Genomic DNA, 26,389 nt, shown 5'->3' with positions numbered 1-26,389 from the left:
TTTTTCTTCAAAGTTGTTGCCTTTAGTAATTTCACTAATTCAACCATTTTTATGGGACTGCTTATTAAAAATAAAAGATCTATGCTGAAACTCTGGAGGATCAGACAAAGTTAACTCCCCTCTGAGAACACCTAATGTATCAATCTAAAAAAGGTGGCTTTTGGAGTCTGGTTTCTTTTAATTACCTGGATCAGGTGAGTGACAAGACACGCTCTAGACACAATGACTGTTTTCCTAGCCCGGCACCGCTGCCCTGGTACGCACGGGCAGAGCTGTGCGGGGAGCCTGACCTCGTTTGAATCGGGGCCACCAGCTCCTGTGTGGAGCCTGCTCTTAGAACACGCCAGAAGGCTGCAGGACTCTAGTGGGGCTGCTTGCACATACACACCACAGCACACACGCACACGCACACACACACAGCTTGGACGGAGCCATCAGCTCTAGCTTCGGGGCCAGGGCAGAGTCATTCTTCAGACTTGCACTCCTGACTCTGATGCTGCATCTTGGAAAGAACACGCTCGTAAAACAGCAGGTAGGCGCTGGAGGACAGCACCTCCTGCAGGCTGGCCTTGCGGACGGTGTCGTCAGAAATCCACAGCCACTGGTTGCTGGTGGAGAGAGGGTTCTTGGCCGAAGGCGGGGACCGTCGGTAGGTCACGAAGTGTCCCGAGTGCATGTCTCCGTGGTGGACAACAACTGCCACCAGCTGGAAGAGGTACGTGGAGGAGCTGAACGGTAGGAACAAATGCCAGTGGTTTACAAATACAACAAGGCAGGTTTAGAGGCAAAGCAAAGAGGAGGTCTTCCCTGGTGGTGCAGTGGATGAGCGTCCGCCTGTCGATGCAGGGGACACGGGTTTGTGCCCCGGTCCGGGAGGATCCCACATGCCGCGGAGCGGCTGGGCCCGTGAGCCATGGCCGCTGGGCCTGCGCGTCCGGAGCCTGTGCTCCGCAACGGGAGAGGCCACAACAGTGAGAGGCCCGCGTACCGCAAAAAAAAAAAAAAAAAAAAAGCAAAGAGTAAAAAATCCTAGATGTTCAACAATAGGGGCCCGACACAATGGTACAGCTATACAACTGAATACTATGCAACCACTGAAATAGAGACCTGTATTTACTGGCCTGGTAAACTGTCCATTCTGTGAGTGTATGTATGTTGTGTAGTATATGCATGCATACACACACACACACACACACACACACACACACACACACACAGCTTTACAGAGTGGAAGACAAAGATTTAACTGGTGATCTATCTTTAGGTGGTGTCCCCAAAATTTTTTAAATTTCTTTCTTTATATTCTATGTACATACTTTCATACATATGTACATGTATACACACATACACATAACATTTACATTTTATGGACTTTATAATTCTTATTTTTTTTTTTTTTGCGGTACGCGGGCCTCTTACTGCTGTGGTCTCTCCAGACGCACAGGCTCAGCAGCCATGGCTCACGGGCCCAGCCGCTCCGCGGCATGTGGGATCTTCCTGGACCGGGGCACGAACCCATGTCCCCTGCATTAGCAGGCAGACTCTCAATCACTGCGCCACCAGGGAAGCCCTATAATTCTTATTTTTAAAGCCATCAGTGAATGAGGCATATGCGTCTAAAAAGTGGCTCACCTGTAGTCAGGAACAGCTGGGAGGGGGAAGGGCATCGGGGTTGGCAGCGTGGGCAAGAAAGATGGGGAGCAGGTGCCGTTCATGAAAATCTGTGTTTTGGGGCCCCCCGGGTGACTCTGAACTGCAAGAGAAAAAGGTCGAAGGCAATGAAAGTGAGCGGCAGCTTCGGGTAAACAAGACATGGTTTGGATTAGCTTGAAATTTAACTCCCCAGTAAGGCTACAGAGGAAAAACAGATACGTGATTTTGTCCTATGCTGATTCATAAAACTTCCTTTTTGTCTCTGCCTGTTTTAATCCCCAAATAGGAAAAATGTACCCAGCTCCTAGCCTCCTGCTCACTTTGACAACTCTGTGTGTCTTTGAGATTCCCAGCCCTGTTTGCTAAAGACCTGCACCCCTGCCAGGGAGAAGAGGAAGCCAGGGCAAGGAGGTCCTGGATTTAAAACTGGGCCCTCTTCCCACCCCAGCTGCTCCCAATGTTAAACTATTGACGTTTTGAGAAAGGACAAAGCTCGGTCTCCCTGTGAATGATGTCCTGCCAGGCCACACAAATGGATGTAGGAAAGAATAATGGTAGTAAGGGGTGTTAGGTGGGGAAAGTCTGGGGTGCAGGGAAGACAGTCCTGGCACACGGGTGGCGAGTTCAGGCTCGGAGCCTTGAAAGTCGGTGAGTTTTCCTCATTTACAAAGAACTGAACATATTACATACAACACCTTTACAAAACTGTCCCAACGGGGCTTCCCTGGTGGCACAGTGGTTAAGAATCTGCCTGCCAATGCAGCGGACACAGGTTCGAGCCCTGGTCTGGGAAGATCCCACATGCCGCAGAGCAACTAGGCCTGTGAGCCACAACTACCGAGCCCGCGCGTCTGGAGCCTGTGCTCCACAACAAGAGAGGCCGCAACAGTGAGTGGCCCCCGCTCGCCACAACTAGAGAAAGCCCTCGCACAGAAACGAAGACCCAACACAGCCAAAAACAAATAAATTTAAAAAAAAAACAAAAAAAACTGTCCCAACACTTCATTCCAGTACCAGATCCCCCATCTGTTGTTTGCCCCTGGACCAATCAGCCTCTGGGAGCCTCGGTTTTCTCTTCAGTGAGACAGAGTGATAATAGCTACCTGGCTTCACTGGGACCCGATCAATAATTAGCTTCAAGGGAGGATGGTAATGGGATCAGACAAAAAGCAATTCAGCAAAGAAGTATCAACCCAAATAAGATGTTCAGGGATCTTCAGCCAGGACATTCCTCCCCACAGTTCCTGTCTAAACGAGGTGACTGTACTGGGGAGAAGAAAAGAGAAGAAATTCACTGGAATGAGTTGAGCCCATTATTGTCTAGTCAGAAGACCAGAAAGCAGCCTTTTGCTTTCCTGCCTATAGTCTTTCATTTGTCAGAGAGTTCTTAAAAACTAGACATCTCACGACCGTATCGTTTAAACCTCGTTTACAAAACCTTTCCTCTCCCACCCCCAATCCTGCTGTTCTCAAGAATTTAAGCAGCCGTCGGGTGAGCCTGGCCCTTGTGGCACAAGGAACCCGCAAATTCCAGCTGCGTGGGCCCCTCGGGCAGGCACCTGGCTTGGGGGCTGCCGGCCCGTCCTGCAGCTCCAGCGCGGGCCCCGCCTCCTCCTGCAGCTCGGGGCCGCGGCGAGCGGGCTCGTGTCCGAGCAGGCGATACTTGTAGATGTCCATCGTCAGGAACTCGCTGAACCGCACGTGCTCGTGGCGCTTCAGGGGTGTGCCGTGGCTGGACCAGCTCAGCCGCTGGAGGTGGATGCACAGACACTGGGGGAGCTGCGGGTGGGAGAGACGGAAGGAGCCGCGGGTCGGGAGCGGGACCCGGGGGGCCCTCGGGAGCAGAGCCGGCCAGGCATGCGGCATGGGCTCACCTTCCCTAGTTTTAACTGTTTGACAAACGTGGTCCTCTGGTGTTCCACCTTCTCCCCATTCAGCGTCCCTTTCGCTTCGATCTGAAATACAGGAAACATCTCTCTGCAGCAATTCTTTTCGGTTTGTTTGTTTTTTTTGGGGGGGGGGGCAGCGTTGCGCAGCTTGCAGGATCTTAGTTCCCCGACCAGGGATCGAACCCACACCCTCGGCAATGAAAGCGCCGAGTCCTAACCACTGGACCGCTAGGGAAGTCCCTCTGCAGAAATTCTTGAAACAGGACCCCTAGGGACAGCTGTGGGTCAGGCTGGCGTTACAAGTGCATTCACTGGGCACTCGACGTCCACCTGCTGAAGGAACTCAGCTGCCCACTTATCTGTGAGTTGTCTTCACTCTTTTAGTCATTAACTAGTGGCGACCGTGGAGGCAAAAGAAGTAAAGAGGCCGCACTGAAGCTGACACTAGCATGTCATTTGTTTCGTTCTGTGTCTTCAAAATTCCTGGCCCCCACAGTTCCTCTTAATTCAGGGGGTGATGTTTAATTGCTCGGGGGAGCCGGGCAGGTCGCTCAGCTGGGGCAGATGTGAAACAGGCGGGTGCGGAGGGAACTGCAGTGAATTGGAGCGGGCCTGTCCCACCTCAAAACATGGCATTCAAATTTTTTTCTTTAAACATTTTGTGGATGAAACCAAACTCATCTGGGAAAAAGATTTGGTCCGTGGGCTGCCAATTTCCTCAGCAACTTAGATGGACGTGGCTGTGGCTGCAGAGAGCCTCTGGGGGTAGTCGGCAGAGCTCAGGGCCGACGGTGTGGGAGGCGCTGTATCAGGACACGTGGGCCGGCTCAGGAAATGGCACTTGGGGTTAAAGCCATACCTTCGTACAGTTGTCACATACGACATCCCGCACGGATTCCGACGAGATGAAGTGGTGAAGGCAGTGGTCCAGGGTCAGTGGATGACCCTACAGCACAAGAAGAACATTCATGGTTACAATTCAAGGAGAGCTAGACTGAAACTGTTAACAGTGTGAAGCCCAGAGCTTTATTCTGCCTAGGCAGGCAGTGAAGCTTCACAGACACAACTGGGTGTTTCCTGAACAAATGGGGAGCCCAGAGCATCTTGGATTTGCTCTTATGGATAGATTCAAGGGTATGAGGACATAACACTGCAGAAAATTATGGGCTTCCATGTTCTTGTAGATAGCTTTGAATTTGAGATTAATGTGTGTGTGTGTGTGTGTGTGTGTTCAAAAAAGCCAAAATTTCTGCAGCAAGAGAGAAAATGCCCACCTCCTCCCCCAAAGACAGGCCATGGTACCACAGATTAAAACTAAGATGGGTTCAACCAACCATGTGTCTGAGTCATGTGTAGTAGCTGAGCTACACGAAATGTCTCAAAGCCCTTGCAGATTCAAATGTCTCCAAAACAGACCCCAAGTAAACCACAGATCAGTACATACCCATGTGGCAGCTGGAATACTTAGTGAAAGGCTATCGAAGGTATCAAATCGAACGGGACTCTGAAACACATATTGCAGAAAAACCAGAAAGGACTTAGGTTCAATTCAAAGCTTTATAGATGGGAAGACATATGCCTATAAAACAGTTTAATATTTACATGCCCAACAGTAACATAGTCAAACATAATGTACTTACCTAGACGCAAATTCTATTAAGAACAACCTTGTAAACGTAAGAACTACAATAATACTAAAGGATATCTTGGAAACACTATCCAATAGCATACCTGTCCCAGCAATTTTGGGATTTTTATCCTAAGGAAATAACCATGGATAATAAAACTACAAGGATGTGGTTATCACAGCATCACTTATGATGGCAAAATGTGAATGGGTGAAAATTCTAGGGGGTGATTAAATAAATTATATCATGTCCATATATTATAAAATGGAATACTACATTAAAAATAGTGTAGTAGAGGGGCTTCCCTGGTGGCGCAGTGGTTGAGAGTCCGCCTGCCGATGCAGGGGACGCGGGTTCGTGCCCCGGTCCGGGAAGATCCCACATGCCGCGGAGCGGCTGGGCCCGTGAGCCATGGCTGCTGAGCCTGCGCATGTGCTCCGCAATGGGAGAGGCCACAGCAGTGAGAGGCCCACGTACCACAAAAAAAAAAAAAATAGTGTAGTAGAACTACACATAATTATATGGAAAGATGTGCATGTTATATGCATGTTATATTATTAACTGCAAAAAAAGCCCCAAAACAACAAATGATAAAACAGGGTTAAGAGGTCCTGCTTTCGGACTTCCCTGGTGGTGCAGTGGTTAAGAATCTGTCTGCCAATGCAGGGGACACAGGTTCAAGCCCTGGTCCGGGAAGATCACACAGGCCGTGGAGTAACTAAGCCCATGTGCCACATCTACTAAGCCTGCGCTGTAGAGCCCGTGCTCCACAACAAGAGAAGCCACCGCAATGAGAAGCCCGCACACTGCAACGAAGAGTAGCCCCCACTCACCACAACTAGAGAAAGCCCGCACGCAGCAACGAAGACCCAACACAGCCAAAAATAAATACATAAGTAAATAAATTTATTTTAAAAAAAAAAGAGTTCCTGCTTTCGATTACGGCACAGTAGGTTGGCTAGACTAACTCTCCTTGACATAACAATTGTAAAATCTGGACCAAAACAAAACAAATTGAATAGCTGGAGGGCTACCAAAAGCAGGCGGAAATGGAGAAGTCAATTCGTGGAGAAAAAGGACCTCGGTGGGGGAGATTTGCTATGTGTGGCTTCTTTGCCTGAGGGTCCCCCCTAATCCATGCAGTTCGGTGTTGGGTGGGAAAAAGCAGCAGTCTTACTGCTGAATTAAGGTATCAGAATTAAGGTATCAGGAGACAGAGTTCAGGGCTGGTACAGAGGCTGGAGGAAATCCCAGAAAGAGAGGAGCCAGGAGAGGATAGGCCCTACAATCTGTGTATAAGCCCTGCCTGATTCCATGGCTGATCCCTAAAGCGCACAGACACGGAAGAGACTCCAGGGACTCAGCAAGAAGCTGCGGCTGGAGGCTGAGAAAACTGAGCAGAGATTATGCCGCCCAATGTTGGAGAGGGGGGGTTTGGAGTTCAAGCTCAGCCAAGGCAACTGCCTGCTAGAACAGAATTCAGTATTTCTCAGAGAGACATACCAGAATCCAGAGTCTCTTCTACAATGTCAATATTAAAAAATTACTAGACATACAGTACAAAGAAAGAAGAAAAGTGTGACCCATGGTGTGTAGGGAAGAGGAGGTGAGGACCTGGATGGTGCAATTAGCACAAGGACCCTAAAGGAGTATATTATAAATATGCCCAAGGACATAAAGGAAGAGAGAGTTATTCAGATCTAGCGGAGGACAAATAGAGGATCTCAGCAGAGAAATGGAAATTATAGAGAACCGAAAGAAATCTATAATTAAAAGGAACAATAACTAAAATGAAAAATTCACTGGACAAGCAAACAGAGATTGAAGATGGGAAAGACAGTCAGGAAATTTGAAGATAGTCAATAGAAATTATCTAAATTGAAGGACACGGAGGAGAAAGACTGAAGAAAAAAGAACCAGGCCTCAGTGACCTGTGGGACGATATCAAATGGACTAACAAGTCGAGAAAGGGGCATACATTTTTTTGAAAAACATAGTGGCCAAAAAAATGTTCAAAGTTGGTGACAAGCATAAATGTACATGAATGTAACCAAACCAAAACAACAGCAACACTGTCAACCCCAAATTCTATACACAGCCGAACCAGTCTTCAAAAAGAAGGGCAAAACAAAACCATTTTTATATAAATGAAATCTACGTGAATTTGTCAACAGACCTGCAAGAAATGTTAAAGGAATATTTTTAGACTGAAGGGAAAAAAACATCAAATGGACCTGGATCTACAGAAGGCACTGAGGAATACTGAAAATGGTAAACGTGAAATTTTTTTCTTTTAATTTCTTTTAAACACATATAACTGTTTAGAGTAAAAATTTTTATGACAGTGTTGTGGGGTTTATAATGTACGTATATGTAAATAATATATATGACAAAGCACAAAAGATGGGGTAACAGAACTATACTTTCATAATGTTCCTACATTTTACACAAAGGAATATGATATTAACTCTAAATAAACTGTGATAAGTTAACACTGCATGATGTAATCACACACACACAAAGGTAAAAAAAATGTAGCTAAAAAGCTAACAGAGGAATTACAATGGAATACTAAAAAGTATTCAATTAACCCAAAAGAAGGGAGGAATGGAGGTACAGAGAAACAAAAACTATATGAGACAAGTAGAAAACCAACGGTAAAACAGCAGACCTAAATCCACCCTATAAATACCTACGTTAAATGTAAATGGACTAAACACACCGAATAAAAGGCAGATAGGAAGCTGGATAAAAAGGCAAGACCTGATTATATGCCCTCTACAAAAGCTACACTTTAAATACAAAGACAAAAGATAGGTCAAAAATAAGAGCACAGAAAGAGACATACCATAGAAACACTAGTTAGATGGAAACTAAACAGACAAAATAGACTTCCAGACAAGGAGTCTTACTAGAGATAAAGAGGGACATTTTATGACGACAATAAGAGTCAACTCATCATAATTAATTCATGTGTATGTGCCTAATAGCAAAGTCTCAAAAGAAATTCAGCAAAAATAGAACTAAAGAAAGAAAAAGAAACAAATTCTAGCAAACACTTAAGGAAAAAGCAATACCAATATTACCCAAAGACCTTGAGGAAATAGAGGCAGGAATACTTCCCAGCTTATTTTATGAGGCTAGCATAACCCTTATAATAAAACCTGAGAAAGACATTACAAGAAAATCATAAACATAAAACACGAATAGCCTTCAGAAAATGTTAGCAAACCAAATCTAGTAATATATAAAAAGAATGACATCACAATAAAATGAAATTTATCCCAGAAACACAAGGTAGTTTAACATTAGAAAAATCAATCACTGTAATTCACCATATTAACAGAATAAAAGAAAAAGAAAGATCATCTCAATATATGTACAAAAAGCAAGACAAAATCCAATTATTAGTCATGATAAAAACTCTCAGCAAACTAGGAATAAAAAGAACTTTCTCAGTGTGATAAAAGGAGAATATAAAAACTCAAAGATAACATACTTAATTACGAAACACCAAATATTTGTTTCTTAAGATTTGAAACAAGGCAAAAGTGGAAACAACCCGATGTCCATCCGCTGATGAATGGATAAACAAAATGTGATCTATCCATACAATGGAATATTATTTGGTAATATTTGGTAATAAACAGGAATGAAGTACTGATACATGATACAACATGTGGAAGAACCCTGAAAACATTATGCTGAGTGAAAGAAGCTAGTCTCAAAGCACCATATGATTCCATTTATATGAAATGTCCAGAATAGACAAACTATATAGAGACAGAAAGTAGATTAGTGGTTTCCTAGGGCTGACAGAGTGTGGGGAGAAATGAGAAATGACTGCTAACGGGTACAGGGGTGGTTTTTTTGTGTGTGCGGGAGCAAGGGGTGGGTGATGAAAAATATTCTAAAACTGACTGAGGTGACAGTTGTACAATTCTCTATTTTTGCATCATGCTCAAAATTTTGCATAATAAAAATTTTAAATCTCAAAAGCAAAACACACACACACACACACACACACACACACCCCAAAAAACCAGCCCTAGAATCTGTTGTGTTCATCATGGGTATAGACCCAACCTTAGGACTCAAAACCCTGCCAATCACAATGGGTCTGCTGCTCTTGGTACAGAAGATGCCATCTGAGAATCAACTGATATGTCAGTACTGACCAAGGGGGGGCAGTGGGTCCACCAAGCCTACAGACCCCAGAAAAATCACAGAAGCCAGACACCAATGTCAGTCTTCATGCTCTGGATCCTTCATGAATCTTTTTTTTTTTTTTTTTTTTTTTTTTGCGGTACGCGGGCCTCTCACTGTTGTGGCCTCTCCCGTTGCGGAGCACAGGTTCTGGAGGCGCAGGCTCAGCGGCCATGGCTCACGGGTCCAGCTGCTCCGCGGCATGTGGGATCTTCCCGGACTGGGGCAGGAACCCGTGTCCCCTGCATCGGCAGGCGGACTCTCAACCACTGCGCCACCAGGGAAGCCCCATGAATCTTAACTTAAATAAAACCTTGCCAGAAAATGTCAAGTATTGGTATAGTATTTACCTGGTGCTCACAGTGTTTGCAGACCATGTTACTAGTAAGTCTTCCATGAAAAGGATGCTGGGACTTCCAGTGGCTGGATGTGGGATGAGGTGACCCTGGAATACAGAACACCTTTGGATAGGCCACCTCTAGCCCTCTGGCACCAACCTCAAAATTCACCCCCTTCTTAGTATGTGGTAGACACACCTTCTTTAGAAAAAAAAAAAAAGTTCCTGAAAAGGACACTGAAAGAGGTTCCCTTATTGAAATCCATCAAAAACACAACCAGTTCCCTTCACAGGAGAATTTACACAGGTCCTTAAATGTGGTTTCTATATAATAGGTACAGCCACATTTAAAAAGAAATGTGTTTGATAATGTCTTTTTACAAACATTGTTTCAAATGTTTGAGATGTCACAAGAATGATACCACTGGTGAACATTCCATAAAGTGAGATAAACTTCTGAAATCATCAGAATAAGCAAGTTCTGAAAAACGCGAGCTTTGCGGGGGATAGGATGGGGGCTAGCGGAATAAACACAGCAGTGTGGTGTGCTAGTCGGAACCACGGGCTCCAGGTCAGGCCAGCCTGGGCCGGGTCCTGGCTTTGCTTATTAGCCATGTGACCAGAGCCAGAGACTTCATCCCGGTAAGCCTCAGTTTGCTGGAAATGGGGATAATTATGACGCCACTATCCTCCATACCGCCAACTCCATAGAGCTGTTGGGAGGCTTAAATGGGATATTACAGTGCCTGGACCCAAAAGAGAATTGTTCTCATTACTACCAGTGTGCGAAGGAATTGATATGTCATTTTTTTTTAAGTGTTAAGAAAACAATAATTTCCTTCCAAGGAGGAAGGGATCATTTGCAGGAATAGTTGGCCAAAGTGTAAACGCTGAGGACACAGCAGTTTCCGCTTATTAAGTGCACCAGAGGACCAATTCAAGAAGGTAAAGAAAAACCCTAGTTTGAGGGAGAAATAAGTCCGCTCAGAGGAAACTGAGCAGGGCTCGGGTGTGATGGAGCAATTGAAAATGTTCACCAGGGGGACAGTTTAAAACTGTTCCCAAAACACAGGTTCCTTTCAAGTACACACACTCCAAGTCAGAATGGGTGTCACCAGAAAAACATTATTTTTAGAAAACATAAAGCAAATTATTGTCATTTCTAAAAAGTACACATCTCACGTGTTACAGTTCAATGGAAAATGACTACCTCTGGTGTGGCAGGTGATCTGTCTGGGAGTCATTTCTGACTGCTGCTGTAGGGGACGAAAAAGAGAGAGGCTGAAAACCCTACTGCAATCTCTCTGATCACCCACCCTCACCCCACTCCTAAATCTCACAAGTTTCTGTGCTGACTGCACAGTTCAAAATCAACTTTATTTATTTACATATTTCTTTACTTTTAGGCCATGCCGCTCGGCACGTGGGATCTTAGCTCCCCGACCAGGGATCGAACCCGAGCCCTCTGCCTTAGGAGCATGGAGGCTTAACCACTGGACCACCAGGGAAGTCCCTCAAAGTCAACTTTAAACCAAGCTTCCTAAAAGGGGCCTTAATTATGCTCTCTGGTTGGTTACTGTACCTGTTCCTTCACCAAATGCAATTGAACATACTGCCTCTCCGGAATACTCCCCCCCTTTTACTAATTAACTTTTATCAACTCCCTAACATTTATAATGTGCCAGAGAAATAAGATTCATTTAGCATTCCTGTGGCTCCTTGTTCTCCTGTATTAAATAGGGGTGGGGGGAAATACATTCTTTCATCTCAAGCCCAACACAGATTGCAGCAGGGAATCGTTTTTAAGAGCTCGACATCCCTAACCAAAGTCACCAACTGCCAAGTGTGACGTTTAAGACCCTCCCCCAGCCTCATCCCACTACTGGGTTTTTATCGAATCTTACTTTTGAGTTTAAAGTTACACGAAAATTACATTTGTATTCCCTGTACCTGTTCGATATGCACAGACCGCATTCATTGTATCGAGAGTGTTAATGGTTTACCTCTAGGGAATGCACGTCAAACAGATGTGTGACCCGGGGCTGGTGGTCCCGCTCATCCTCCAAAGACGAGGTAATGACATGGAATAACTCATGAGCGTCCTGTCAAAGGGCAAAGCATTCTTCAGAGTGGCCCGAAGAGGCCACGGCAACGTCAGAACCACCCCTGTGTGGACCACCAGGAAGACTCCCTATGGCTAAGGTGGGCAGAATTTGCTTCCCACCATCTCAAGGCCCAGTGCGTTAAATGGAAATGGTTACATCCTAGACATTTTCACCAGTAAAGGCCCTCAAGTGAGAGGCCCAAGGAGAGAGAGAAGGAACGAATGCTGGGTGGGCAGGCTTCACGCTGATCCAAGCCATCTCTGAGCCTGTTTTAGCTTTGCTGAGAGGGCTCTGACCTCTGCTCTACCTGACTACTGTTTTGTTTTCACTGTGGTAGAACACTCATCCAATTTAAGCTTTTTAAGTGTACAGCTCATTGGCACTAAGCACATTCACACTTGTGCTACCATCACCACCGTCCATCTTCAGAACTCTTTTCGTCTTCCCAAATGGAAACTCCACGCCCACTAAACACTAACTCCCCAATCCCCCGCACCCCTCGGCACCCACTGTTCTACTCTGCTGTCTATGAATTCCGCGTATCCTCAGATAAGCGGAATCATACAGCATCTGTCCTTTTGTGACTGACTTGTTTCACTCAGCACCATTTGCCGATTCATCTATGACGTAGCACAGAATTTCCTTCCTTTCAAAGGCTGAGTAATACTCCACTATGCACACCTATCACATCTTGTTTATCCATCAGCCATCGATGGGCAGGTGAGCTGCTTCCGCCTTTCAGCTGTCGTGAATGATGCAGCTGTGAACCGGGCTACACAAAATATCTGAGTCCCTGCTTTCAGCTCTTACGGGCGTACACCCAGAGCAGAATTGCTGCCTCATGTGGCAGGGGACTATTTTTTAAGGATCAACTCAAACGCCCCTCTCCCCAAAAGCCAAAGCCACCCCGACTCTCCTGGGATGGGCAGCCCGTCCCCCCTGAACTCTGATGCGGCTGATACTCATTGGGCTGCCACTCTTGGCTCCGTCCACAGTCACCAGAGCGATCTGTTTCTAAAGGCAAATGACTTTTCTCTTCTGCTTTCAACCTCCCGATGGCCTCCACTGCTGCAGTGAACGGCTCCCTTCTTAGCTGGCTGGCCAGCCCTGACACGCCCCGGCCCTAGAACCTTCTCCCCTCCCCGCCGCGCCCCAGCCCCCAGCCTTCTCTTGCTCCCTGAATGTGCCAAGCCGGCTCCTACCTCAGACCTGGGTCTTTCCCGCGCCCGGGTCTTCACGCCTTCACGCGGCCGCCTCTCTCTCATCCTTCAGGGCTCCTCAGGGAACCCTCCGTCACCAGCCCTCCCTGACCTAACCTCACCCCCGGCCATTCAGCAGCGGCCCCGCAGGCTCTCCCTCCAAACCACCCGCTGAATCCCTGAGGTCTCTCCACTGCCCTGCCTCAGCCCCAGCCTGAGCTGGACCCTCCCCGGCCTGGGTGTCTGCACGCCGCCAGCTTTCTTCTCTGCTCCCGTCCTGCCCCCCTGCACCCCTCCTGTACACAGAGGCCGGCGTGGTCCTGTTCACATGTTAGGTCGGGCCAAAGCGGTCCCCTGCCAATGCTCCGAGTGGCTCCCCCTGCACGCAGAGCAGAAGCCCAGCTCCAGCCCTCGGCCTCCCAGGCCCTGCAGTCCCCACAGCCCCCTCTCCTCCACTGCTTGCCCTGCCCTTCCTGCCCTTCTCAACTCTGTGTCCTTGCAGCTGCTCGAGGCTTTTGCCCCGGCTCTGCTCCTCCGGCTGGCACGCTGCGCCCACAGCACCCCGGGCCTCGCTCCTCTTTAGACTCCAGGTCTCAGCTGAAACCTCAGGTCTCTAGAGAAGCCGCCCCCTCTAAAGGAGTCCCCTTGCCGCTTTCCTCTCACCGCCCGTCCTCCCGCACTTTCTCACATCACCTTCTTAGCACATGTTAAAGTTACCTGTGAATGGTCTGCAGCCCCACCCTCACTACACCCCGAGCTCCTTGAGCACAGGGCCCCTGCAAGTCACGCTTGATACTACCACCCAGCGCCCTCAGCAGGCCCTTCCCGAGGTCGGCGTTCAATAAGCATTTGTTGCACATATAAATGAATCCCCTCTGAGGCTGTGACCAGCAGTTGGCGAGAGAGTGATGGAGTCCAAGGTAAGTAAGGCAAGGCTCTTGCCCTCAGGGACTCACAACCCAGACATGGCAGGGGCAGACATGGCAGCCTTGCTACTATCTAGCAGTGCAATGCTATGGCCCTGTTATGACCAGTGAGCCCTGGACATGGAGCTGAGGGAGGATCATCTCTTCCTGCAAGGCTCGGGGAGCCTTGACAGACCAGGCATCTGGGCCAGCCCATGAAGCATGAGCAAGGGTTCACCACAGAGAAAAATCCCAAGACAGGATGGAGTCGGATCCAAAACCTATTCTGTCACCGTCAGCCATGTGATTACTTGGCCTTGAGAAAAGGAACGGTATCGCAGAAGAGCTGAAGAGCAGCCACTTTAGCGCCAGACTGGCTTGAATCCTGGCTCTGTCACTCAAATAGCTGTGTGACTTTGGGCAAATCACTTGACTGCTCTGAACCTCAGTGTTCTCATCTGTAAAATGGGGATAGTAACAGTAACTCCTTACAGGGCTGTGGTGAGGATTCAATCAGATAATTCACATACCTGGCCCAAAGCACCCCACAGCTCTAGCTTTAGACACTGAAAAGTGGTTGGATGACCAGATCATTAATAGTGAAGGTGTGGACAAGGCCCCATGCTAGATGCTCTGGGTACCTTCAAAGAGGAACAGAACCAGAGACAGACATGCTTTCTCCTTCCCATACATACTACGGCACTCTGCGGCTCAGTGTCAGACACTGGAAATACTCCCCAGGAGCAACTGGGACTTAAGTGGGTCCTTGACAGAAGAGCAGGACTTAGAAAAGGAATGTGGGCAAAGAATGTCGCCTGTCATATCAGTAAACAAAGGACGTTGCTGGCCACCAAAGCATCAGCTCCTGCAGCCGCCCCCTACTGTGTCCTCTGAGGGGATTCAAGATGGAGAAAAGCAGGATACCGGCCCTAGACAGCTAAGGGGCATCTCGAAGGAATGATTTCAATGAACTCAGACACTTGCATCTTCCCTCACACAGAAAAATGCTGAATTCATTAACTTGACATGTCTGTTTTTTCTTTAATTAACAGTAATCTTCTTTTGTTCTGACTACCTGTTTTTGTTTTTGCTGATTTTGCAAACACTTGATATATCCTGCTCCTCCCTTACCTCTTGGGAGCAGTCCCTCAGAGCTATCTGAGAGGCTGCCTCCCGGGCTTAAGTCCTCAGGACGTCTGTCAAATAAAACCTAATTCTCAACTTGGAGGTTGTGCATTTTTTTTTCAGCTGACAGGTATCTGATGTTAAGGACTAAATCTCAGTCACTGTCTCAGTTTAGAGAAATGTAAAATGTAGCTAAATAATTCCAGTTACCAGAGGAGGATTTAAAAAGTATTCTCTAAATGGAAAAATATTTCAACATATAATGGATCAATCGAGAAGCACTGTTAAGAAAGTATAGGATACTCTCAACGTCGTGTTTAAGAAGTAACACATACATGGCTTCAGATGGAAGTAGAAACAGAGATCTCTAAAGAAGAGGGGAGAGAGGAAGCCTTCCCGCCTCACTTCTCCATTTTTACATGCCTCCTGCTTCAGCCCCACAGTTTTGGGAGCCCAGGGGCTCTGGTCCAGGGGCTCCCTGGGGGAGGCAGAAGCAGCCAACCCAACGCTGGCCAGGGCCAGCCTGGAAATGTGGCGGTGGGGATGGACCGCCGGAAGTGTACACCAACGGAAGTGGAAGTTTTGGTCCCTAGAGCTTCACTCCCTCAGCCTCAGCCTCGTCCTCTGGGGAAGAGGAGGAGGGTGGCCAGTACCAAAGAAGACAAGGAAGCTGTAGTCGTGGAAAAGGGGGGTGGGAGTGGCTGGAGGAAGGCCCTGGGACTGCATATGACAGCTGCTCAAGGTTTGCGGCCACTTTAAGCCAGCCTCCGAAGACTGATTTTTTTTTTTAATGAAGGTATAGTCTAAAAAAGAGTCTCACCCAAACCTCTGAGCCTCTAAGGTAAAGCCACCTGCTTCTCTCGAATAGGCCCCAGATGTCCCCACCATCCACTGAAATGCAAAGTCACTCAGGAACTAAAAAGATTTTCCCTCTTTGGCAGCTGTGTGCTCACGCTCTATCTTGTGAACCTTCCCTCTCCCCTGATTGCGAGAGCAGGAATAAAGTTCACAATCTGGTCTCGGGACACTAAGGCTGTCTAAAATGTCACAGAAATGTCCACGCAGGTCAGACAACAGCAAGGTCAATGCTGGCGTTTATTCTTCCCGCTGCAGCAATGCAGCTGTTTCTGGAGCTCAGGCCCCACCTCATTAGTGGGAAAGATTCTCCAAGGAAACCTGCTTTGAATGTTGTGTTCACCTGCTCTTCAAACGAAGAGATCTGCCATCTGTACATTCTTAAGACGTCCAACAAGCAGCTTGCATCCAAGACCTCTTCATCAGTGACTTCTTGGCAGGATAAAGCTGGCAACAAAAAAGGTAGCACAGTTATTAAGTGAACCAGCATGACAACGAACCAGAAAAGCTGCACAGCACAACGTGTCAAAGCTAATTAATAATGTAAGGACTGTAAAATTCACCTTGGAATTGTATCTCTTTCATTATTCTTCCTTGTAGTCTTACCCAATGCTTAGTACACTAGTAGACACTTCGTGTTTGTCGAATGAATGTAATTTTTCATGAGGCTGCACCATTTAAATGAAGTAACTGACTTTCAGATATCTGAATTACTATCATCAATACAAATTTACTGTTGCAAGATTTGTAGTGAATAAAATGATTTTAACTCACAACTCTGAGGGACAGGAGGGCCTTTAAACAACCATCTGGTCCAACCCTACACTCACTGCCCTAACTCCTCTCTACAGGACTCTCTCCTGTGGCCGTAAGGCCTTCTCTTGGATTTGTTTGCATTTGAGTTTCTGATTATCACTGCAAAGCATCAAGCTCTATGAGGCAGCCTGAAATGGTCTTCTGAGTGGTTTACTTTTCAATCAAGGTAGAATCAAGCCTAATAGACAAAAATAAAAGTCTGATGGGCTTATGAATTTATATTACAATTACATCTAGATGGGGGTTGGCAAACTTTTTCTGTAAGGGGTCAGCTAGTAAACATTTTAGGCTTTGCAGGTGTCTGTAGCAACTACTCATCTCTGCCCATGTAGCACAAAAAGCAGCCATAGACGACAGATAAGTAATATTACATGTTACATATTACATAAATAATATGTAATATTACATATTACATAGATAATATGTAAACAAATGACCATGGCTGTGTTTCAATAAAACTTTATTCACAAAAACAGGCGGTGGGACTTCCCTGGTGGTGCAGTGGTTAAGAATCCGCCTGCCAATGCAGGGGACATGGGTTCGAGCCCCGGTCCGGGAAGATCCCACATGCCACGGAACAACTAAGCCCGTGAGCCACAACTACTGAAGTCCGCGCACCTAGAGCCTGCGCTCCACAACGAGAAGCCACTGCAATGAGAAGCCCGCGCACTGCAACTAAGAGTAGCCCCCGCTCGCCGCAACTATAGAAAGCCCATGCGCAGCAACAAAGACCCAATGCAGCCAAAAATAAATAAATAAAGTTATTTTAAAAAAAAACAGGCGGTAGGCCAAATTTGGCCCAAGGGCCATAGCTTGTTAATTCCTGATCTTGACCACCCCCCGTCCCACAGCATATTATTATGGACCAGTATATCACACTGGGCCAGTACTGCTAGTGCAGAGGAGACAAAAATACAGGAGCCTGCCCTCTCAATGCAGTTTCTGGGAGCTCAGTGATTCTCCAGATAAACTAAGCCAGCCTGTTTCTCCTCCTTGATTTGCAGTCAGGGAACTTGAGAGATAGCTCTGAATACTTCAGACTCTGACTCTGGAGGGTCTGAACACTGCCAACGCCACCCCTCTCAGAACATGGCTGGTGCCGTGGGTGGTGACCTGTGGTGGAGAAGCACCAGCGTTGGCAGCCAGTAGCCAGTCATCAGTGAAAATAAACCCTGAGGTCAGACCTTTACCCTCCAGTATGAAGGAGACCCGTCAGGAGAGGTCCTGTTCCTTCCTTCTTCCTCCTACATTCCGAGGCAGCCCTTCTGTTAGCTTTTACCCTCCCAAGGAAAATCTGAATGTCCCCTTCAGCCCAATTTTGCGTAAAATGCTGTGTGGCAATGTGGCAATGTCTACGAATTTTCATATCCTACAATCCAGCAGTATGACTTTCCCAGGATCTACCTCAGGGAAAGAGGTGCCTATCTGCACGATGGGCATGTACAAGGATGTTCACTGCAGCCTGTTTATGTAGACAAGGCACCGGAAGCAAATGGCTAATTAAACCGGGATATCTTGCGATTATGGATGCTATGCAGCTGTAAAGGTGTGTGACGTTTGTAAATCACATGTTTGATAAGGGCTTGAGTCCCAAAATATATAAGGAACTCCTAAAACTCAACAACAACAAAAATACAGAAAACCAAATTAAAAAATGGACAAAAGATCTGCGTAGACGTTTCATAAAAAAAACACAAAAACTCCTAGAAATGGCCAATAAACACATGAAAAGATGCTCAACATAACCTATGATTAGGGAAATGCAAATCAAGACCACAATGAGATATCACTTTCACACTCATCAAAAAGACAAGGGGCTTCCCTGGTGGCGCAGTGGTTCAGAGTCCGCCTGCCAATGCAGGGGACATGGGTTCATGCCCCGGTCCGGGAAGAACCCACATGCCGTGGAGCGGGCTGGGCCCGTGAGCCATGGCCGCTGAGCCTGCGCGTCCAGAGCCTGTGCTCCGCAACGGGAGAGGCCACAACAGTGTGAGGCCCGCGTACCGCAAAAAAAAAAAAAAGACAATAACAAGTGCTGGTGAGGATGTGGAGAGCTGGAACATCTGTGCACTGCTGGTGGGAATGTAACATGCCAAGGCTGCTGTGGAATGCAGTATGGTGATTCCTCAAAATAGTAAACAGAATTACCATTTGATCCAGCAATTCCACTTCTGGGTCTACACCCCCCAAAATTAAAAGCACGGGCTTGAACAGATATCTGTACACCAGTCTCCACAGCAGCATTATTCACAATGGCCAAAAGGTGGAAACAACCCAAGCATCCACTGACCTATAAATGGATAAACAAAATGTAGTGTGTATATACATACATATACACACACAGCGGAATATTACTCACATCCAGCCTTAAAAAGGAGTGAAATTCTGACACATGCTACAATGTGGATGAACCTCAAGGACATTATGCTAAGTGAAACAAACCAGACATAGAAGGACAAATATTGTATGATTCCACTTAAATAGGGTACATAGTCAAACTCATAGAGACAGAAAATAGAATAGTAGTTACCAGGGTCTGGGGGTAGTGGAAACTGGAAAGTTATTGTTTAATGGATACAGAGTTGCAACATGGGAAGATGCAAGCTTTCCGGAGATGAATAGTGGTCATGGTTGCACAACAATGTGAATATACTTAATACTACAGAGCTGTTTACTTGAAAATGGTTATGGTGGTAAGTTTTACATTATGAATATTTTACCTCAAATATTTATTTATTTATTTATTTATTATTTATTTATTTTATTTTTGGCTGCATGTGGCCTTCGTTTCTGCGCACGGGCTTTCTCTAGTTGTGGAGAGCGGGGGCTACTCTTCGTTGCGGTGCGCGGGTTTCTCATCACAGTGGCTTCTCTTGTTGCGGAGCACGGGCTCTAGGCACGCGGGCTTCAGTAGTTGTGGTGCACAGGCTTAGTTGCTCTGTGGCATGTGGGATCTTTCCGGACCAGGGCTCGAACCCGTGTCCCCTGCTTTGGCAGGCAGATTCTTAATCACTGCGCCACCAGGGAAGCCCCTTCACCTCAATTTTTAAAAATGGGCAAAGGATATGAGTTGGCAGTTCACAGAAGACAAAATACATGAGACCAGTAAACTCACAAAAGGAAAAAAAAAACGGTGAATGAGGCAGAGCTACAAGTAATGAAATGGCCATTTTTCTAATACATATCATGTTATTTGGTCATGAAAAAACAAACAAAACAATATATCATTTCCGTGGGTATTTAGAAACATAGTTAAATGCACAGAAAGTGGATTGGAAGGTTACACTTATCTTTTACTTTTGGGAAGGAAGGAAGGGAGCGGGTAGTGATAAAGAGAATTTTAGCCTTATTTGTAATGCTTTAATTTTTCAACAAGAAGAATTTACTCATGAATTACTTATATAATGAAAAACTATTTCTAAAAACCAAAATAAAAGACACTGAGAAGCAGAAGCAGAGAAGGAAGAATATAATGGGAGGACAACACCTAACCCTACATTATGACACCTATGTGGACGTGTCAGTTCTTCACACAGTCTTTGGGATGGTATGTTTTTTTTTTTCAACAGGGCAGTAAAAGAAATTACTTTCAAGTTGCCTCTTTTTTTTTTTTCAAGTTGCCTCTTATACAGAAGAGCAGAACTTACTTTTCATACAGGTTTCTGTGTCAAGCTGAGATCATACCTCAGTGAAGCAATATTTAGTTGAGTGTTTTTAAAATCCAATTTTTTTTCTGACTATGTAATACACACTTATTGAAAGTTTTTTTTTTCATGTTTTTAAACTGTCACCTGCACCATGCCAAAATAGCCATGGCTAACATTTTGGCTTTTTCTGTCCAGCCTTTATCTGTGGAAATTTTTGCTTTGGCTGAAGTAAAATTATACCGTATTTCGTACCCCACTCTTTCAAACTTAATAGGATAGCCTATGCCCTCTCCCAAATTAAAAACAAAACAAACATTTCATAACGATGATTCTTAATGGCTCTGCAACATTCCACTGATTGCTTAATCATTCTACTGCTGGATAACCATATTCTTTCCTTTTCCCCCCATTACCACTAGGTGTTGGAGATCTTTGCACATATAGTCGGCCATCCATACCCACTGGTTCAGCATCCTCAGATTCAACCAAGGATTGAAAATACTAAGGAAGGGAATTCCCTGGCGGTCCACTGGTTAAGACTCCGTGCTTCCACTGCCAGGGGCCCAGGTTCAATTCCCAGTCGGGGAACTAAGATCCCGCTGCACAGTGCAGCCCCCAAAAAAGAAAATACTCAGGAAAACAAATTCCAGAAAGCTCCCCAAAGCAAAAGTTGAATTTGCCAGGCACCGGCAACTATTGACATAGCATTTACATTGGATCAGGTATTATAAGTAGCATAGAGATGATTTAAAGCTTATGGGAGGATGTACATAGGTTATACACAAACACTACACCATTTCATATAAGGGACTTGAGCATCTGCAGATTTTGGTATCTGCGTGTGGGGTTGTCCAGATGCTACAGGAGGAAACCCAGCTCTACAGTCAAAAAAAGCGGTTTCAAAATGAAGTTAGATTGGTGGCTTCCTAAAACCTTTACCAAGCCCGTGTACACTGTGACTCTCCAAGCTCGGGGCCAGTATTGGGCCATTCCCACACTTGTTTGCCCTGAGAACTCCACTGCAGGCTAGTGTAGATCATCGTCCACCAATTACTTGGTCAAACGGTACTCAACATTTTGCAAGCTATTACTATGTGGTTCCACTGTTTTCCAGAAAGGCTGCCCCAAGTTACACCACCACCAGCATTTATGAACATGTCACCCAACAGCTAGCTGGTCAGGATTGTGGATTTTCCAATCTTTGCTGACAGGCCAAAAAACGGTACCTCACTATTATGTTATTTGTATTTCTTTGATAATGGCCAAATTGCTTATTTTGTTTGTTAGATGCATTCTGTATCTATCTCAGTACAGTCTGTATTATGTCTTTTGTGAATTACCTTATTTCCTAGGCTAAGACACTTTTTGTTTTTAAACTTTGATGTTTGTGAAACCAGGGTACTTCCTACAGTCAAAATGCTTAAATGGAAGTGGATTTTTCTCCTTCCCTAAAAAGCTGTTACTAAACTGACAAGTTTTAAAACAAACGATTACAGCTTTGATTTAAAAAAAAACACCTGTCTCTAACTATTGGGCCCTTAGTGCTTTTATCATAATGATAGGTATGATCTTCTTCTACATAAAGGCTATTAACCTTTTGTCTGCCATCTGGGCTGCTGCTCTGAAAATGCACAGCACGCCCTTTACATTTCCAGGTAGGTACCTTTCAAGAGATGCAACAGTGTCAAGGACAAGCACTGGTGTTGGGGGGACTCCTCCTGACCCCTGGTGTACTGTGTGGTGAACTCTTCCAGCCACTTGATGAAGGTGGGGCAGGCAGACAGGCCTTGCAGCAGGGAGTTCATGAAGCAGGTGTTCCCCAGGTTGACAAGGCCAGGCACAAGCCCTAAAAAAGTGGGGGGAACAAGAGAACAGCGCATCGCATTGGACCATCTCCTTTATCTTCTCCCATTTGGGACCCAGAATTCCTGCACCGTGGCCTTGGATTGAAAACCCCTACCTCAGAAAGTCCTCATCCACAGAGAGCTGGGGGCCAGGCATCCTGTCCTAGCCGAGGCCCAGTCCTACCACTGCTCCTTCAGGAGACCGTAAGCCGCAGAAGGACAAGTCCGGGCCGCGTGTGACTACTGAAATGCACCAGAGTGTCTGGCACAGCCTGGTTTCCATTGAATGTTCAGAAACACTTAGTAACCTCTCTCTCTCTTTCTCTCCCTCACTCTCTCTCTTCTTTGTTAAGAAAGCAATGTTTCTCACAACAGAAGAAAACAATTGTTCTGTTCCTGTTCCCCAGGACAATGATTTTGTTCTTATAATCAGTGGGAAAGACACCACTACTGCCATTCTGATCAGTCCTTCTGCAAAGAGATCAACAAAATCTGACATACTTCCCTCTTCCGCTGAAATTAAAAAACAAAAACAAACAAAAAAAACTTTTTATTATGAGAGTTCTCAAACATGCACAAAAGAAGCGTAGATATCTAATGAACCCCAGTTACAAACATCCCCAGAATTAACAGTGATCAACATTTTGCTACACCTGTCCCTTTTATGTATTTATTTATTTTGGCTGAATTTTAATCCATATAAGTAGAGCAACATTGACAAAGGGGGGCATTTTTAAAAATAAGGAAATAGATTTTTGTGTTAGTGAAGAAACAAACTTGAAACATTTACTAGTGACTAGCAGCTATTCAGTGAAAGCACAAAGGCGTCACTCGATTAGGCAGCTGTACAACTGGAAACACAATGGCCATAGCAACGAGAACACTTAGACAACCAAGCCACTTGAAATTTTTCATTACGAAGCATGTCTCAAACTCATGACCTTAGTGCGGGTGAAATATAAATCTTTTTACTACGGGGTATAACATAATGAGTCATTAAAATTAACTTCTGTTTAAAAGAAAGTACTACTGACAAAATTGAAGATACAAGAGAACCAAAAATGTCTTCCCCTTTCCGTACTGTTTTTAAACAATAAGAGTTTGGGTCCAGTCTATAGACCATGATCCAAAGGCTTCATTCTTACCTTTTCTACGCTTCTTTCTTTCTGTAATGGGACCCCAAATAACATAGATTCCTGCTGCTAGCGCAGCGGCAATTCCACCTATAACACCCCAGTTCTTCATGAGTTTATATCTAAAAAAGAAAATAAGTTTACTGTCTTTCCTCATCACAAATGCAATATGTGTATATACAGGTACAGGTACACAGAAATAACATTTCATCAAAATAACCACTGGCCTGCCAAATACCTAGCTTTCAGATTAAAGTAATATACAGTATAGGATTATGTCTTGAAAATCACACATTTAGACATTAGGATTTGAAACCTAAGTCAGAGCACAACCTCCCCAGAGCGCCACCGGCCAGGGCTTTCCTCCTGCTCTGCCTCTCATTCTGCTGCCATACCGGCCACCACCCCGGCCACAGCCAAGCTCCCACCCCAGGGCCTCTGCACTGCGCTCCCTCTGCCTCAGATGCTGTTTCCCCAGGTCCCACTGCTTGGCTCACTCCCTCCCCATCCCTTCACTTCTAACAAACTACTAGAACCTGCACTCGTGGCCCTTTTACCCAGTTCCATGTTTTCTTTTTACCACAGAGCTCACCACCTTCCAACCTAACTTTCATTTATTCACCACGTTTATTTTCGGTCTCCCGCAACTGAAATGCAAAGTCCCCACGGGCAGGGATCTTTGTTTTACACACTAACATATCCCAAGTGTTTCCAAGTATTTAGATCACATAGTAGGTTCTTGATAATACTTATTGAATGATTGGGACCTGGAGAAATATAGAAATGGATTTATCTTTTAGGTTATTAAACGGGGTAAGGGAGAGGCATACAATAGTATAAAAGATCTTCTAAATATTTATTATATTACAGTTTTCTTCATTTGAGGCTTGACTCGAATACTGAAGTTATTCTTTTACTACAAATAAAGAAATTTCACCAGTAACTTAAAACACTGTCTTCATACATAGTTATGTATTTCCACTAAATAAGGCAACCAATATATGTACCTACATATATCTGTGCAATATATACCTATATATATGTGTTAGCTACATATATGTGTGTGTGTGTGTTTAAAATATTCTTATCCCCATGTGTGGATCATGTGAATATTGTTTTGACCTCAACTCAGTCAACATTAACTCAGGGAAGAGCCACTGGTAATACTAGTAACTCTGTCTACAACCACCAACATTTTTCCAATGTCATGGCTGATGTGATACACAACTGATGACTGAATTTCAGATAAATCTTTGTTCTCCCAAGACAGTGTCGGTAGAATGTGCACAGAACTTGGTTAAGAAAGTGGAATTCCATAATCTGGTTCACTTCTGGTTCTGCTATTCCCTATGGTGTCACTGCACCTTCTAAGCCTCAGCTTCCTCATCTGTACAATGGGGACAATTGTGAGACCCACCTTACAGAATTATTGTAAAGACTGAATAAGTGCTAATGCATGGGGTGCACAGTAAGAGCTTAACAAATATTAGCTGCTGCAATTATCAAGTATTATAGTCTCAGCTTCATTCATGAAAGTTATTCTTGAAGTTTCTTAATGCAACATTGTGCTGATTTTTACACAATAGGTATATTCACGTGAGGCCACGTGGATCTGAACTCATGTCTGTTGGGCTGCCAAGTCTGTGCTTCAAACCAGGAAGCTCATGGGGAAATTGAAGGACAGAATGTCAAAAGGATGGGAGAGAGGGCCTGCCTAGGTCCTAAGTAGGGCATGGATAAAAAACCCAGGGCCAACTCTGGAAACTCCACAACACGAGGAGAGTAGTGGGGCCTGGGAGTGAAAAGATCTGGCTTCTCCCCGCAGCTCTGCTATCAGCTCAGCTGTAGGACCACAGGCATGGCCACTGCAAGGCCCGTGTCCCAACTACAGAATGGGGGCACTGGACAGGATCGCCACTGAGGACTTCCAACCCTGGGATGATAAGCTCTTTAGACTGCTCCAGTTCCAGAGGGAGGAAGCTGACCTGAGCAATGGGTCTCAGTCATTTAGGGTCACGAAGGGGGCTTGGGGGCAGGGACGGAGCCACACTGCTCAGCTCTGAAGCCTAGAGCCCGAGGGAGGGTGGATAAGACAAGGGACATAGGGACACTGACAGGGTTGAGAACCCGTACTATTGGGGGTCCTAGCAGGAATGTGGGATCTTAACAGGACTGGGAGCCTTAACAGGTTAAGGGGTCCTGATTGGTTTAGGTGCCCTTGCAAGATAAGAAGCCACTAATTAGATTAGGGACCCATACAGACTAAGGGATCCCTGGCAAAAGTGTGTGTGGGGGGGTGTGACAGGAAGACGGGTACTGACAAAGTGCGGGTGGGGGGCGCTAGCAAGCCCGGGGCACTTTACAGGGTTGTGAGAACCATGGCAGGACTGGGGAGCTTGACAGGTTGGGGAACCCTAGCAGGCCAGGTACTGACATGACTAGGGAGCCCAGAAGGATTGGGGGTATCTTGAAAGGATGAAGGGGTACGGTAAAGCCTGCGAGGCGCTGAGAGCTCCGAGGGGGCCATTGACAAGGCTGAGGATCCCTGCAAATTCTGGGGACAATGACAGGATTACAGGAGGCACTGGCAGGCGGAGGAGGGGGGTGGAGGGGGCAGTGATAAAACTGGGAGCGCCAGCACAATTGGGGAGTGCCGACAGAATCGCCGTTGCCTGGAGGCCCTGGAGGCCCGTCGCCCTTCCCGTCCCAAGGCCTGGGCCTCCAACACTTCGGGACGCAGAAACCTCTGTAATGCTCACTCCGGCCCCTGGGGACCCTTACTGGGGCGTGAAAGGGCCGCCACAGGCCAGCCTCGGTACCCTGGTTCCTCTGGTCCCGGCCTCCCCGGCCGTCCCGCCCCCCAAAGCTCACCTGACTGCCGCCCCGGTCCGTAGGAATCGTTGGATGGCCCTGTCGGCCGCGGTCATCGCCGCCTCAGCCCGGCAGCTCAGCATCGCGGCTGCGCGGGAGGCCTGCCGCCACCCCCGCCGCGATCTCCGCGGCCGGACCCAGGGCTCCGGGGGCTCCCAACACGGCGGAACCCGCGG

The 26,389-nt window shown here is 46.2% G+C and overlaps 1 protein-coding gene across 1 annotated transcript; it reads right to left on the bottom strand.

Moving 5' to 3' along the window:
* Window positions 1–26,389, bottom strand: USP30 (ubiquitin specific peptidase 30). Its single transcript, XM_065889994.1, has 14 exons — window positions 26,214–26,389; window positions 23,355–23,464; window positions 22,029–22,211; window positions 16,246–16,349; window positions 11,717–11,815; window positions 10,924–10,969; window positions 9,727–9,821; window positions 4,987–5,046; window positions 4,402–4,488; window positions 3,528–3,608; window positions 3,213–3,432; window positions 1,633–1,753; window positions 328–728; window positions 1–248 (listed from the first exon to the last, which is right to left on the bottom strand). The coding sequence occupies exons 1-13, from the start codon at window positions 26,294–26,296 to the stop codon at window positions 464–466; spliced, it is 1,554 nt and encodes a 517-aa protein (XP_065746066.1). The 5' UTR covers window positions 26,297–26,389; the 3' UTR covers window positions 1–248; window positions 328–463.

Source organism: Phocoena phocoena, chromosome 13, assembly GCF_963924675.1.
Source record: "Phocoena phocoena chromosome 13, mPhoPho1.1, whole genome shotgun sequence".
In the NCBI taxonomy this organism is placed as follows: Eukaryota; Metazoa; Chordata; class Mammalia; order Artiodactyla; family Phocoenidae; genus Phocoena; species Phocoena phocoena.
This window is presented reverse-complemented; position numbering and strand designations above follow the sequence as displayed.

What these genes read in the sequence shown, in the direction of transcription:
- USP30 (XM_065889994.1), bottom strand. Translation starts at nt 26,296, where the DNA reads ATGCTGAGCTGCCGGGCTGAGGCGGCGATGACCGCGGCCGACAGGGCC. An exon ending in TCTCTTCGTTTGAAGAGCAG is followed by an intron (nt 11,816 to 16,245) that starts GTGAACACAACA and finishes GCCCTTTGACAG; the next exon opens with GACGCTCATGAGTTATTCCA. An exon ending in GCCGGCAGCCCCCAAGCCAG is followed by an intron (nt 1,754 to 3,212) that starts GTGCCTGCCCGA and finishes TTTCTCTTGCAG; the next exon opens with TTCAGAGTCACCCGGGGGGC.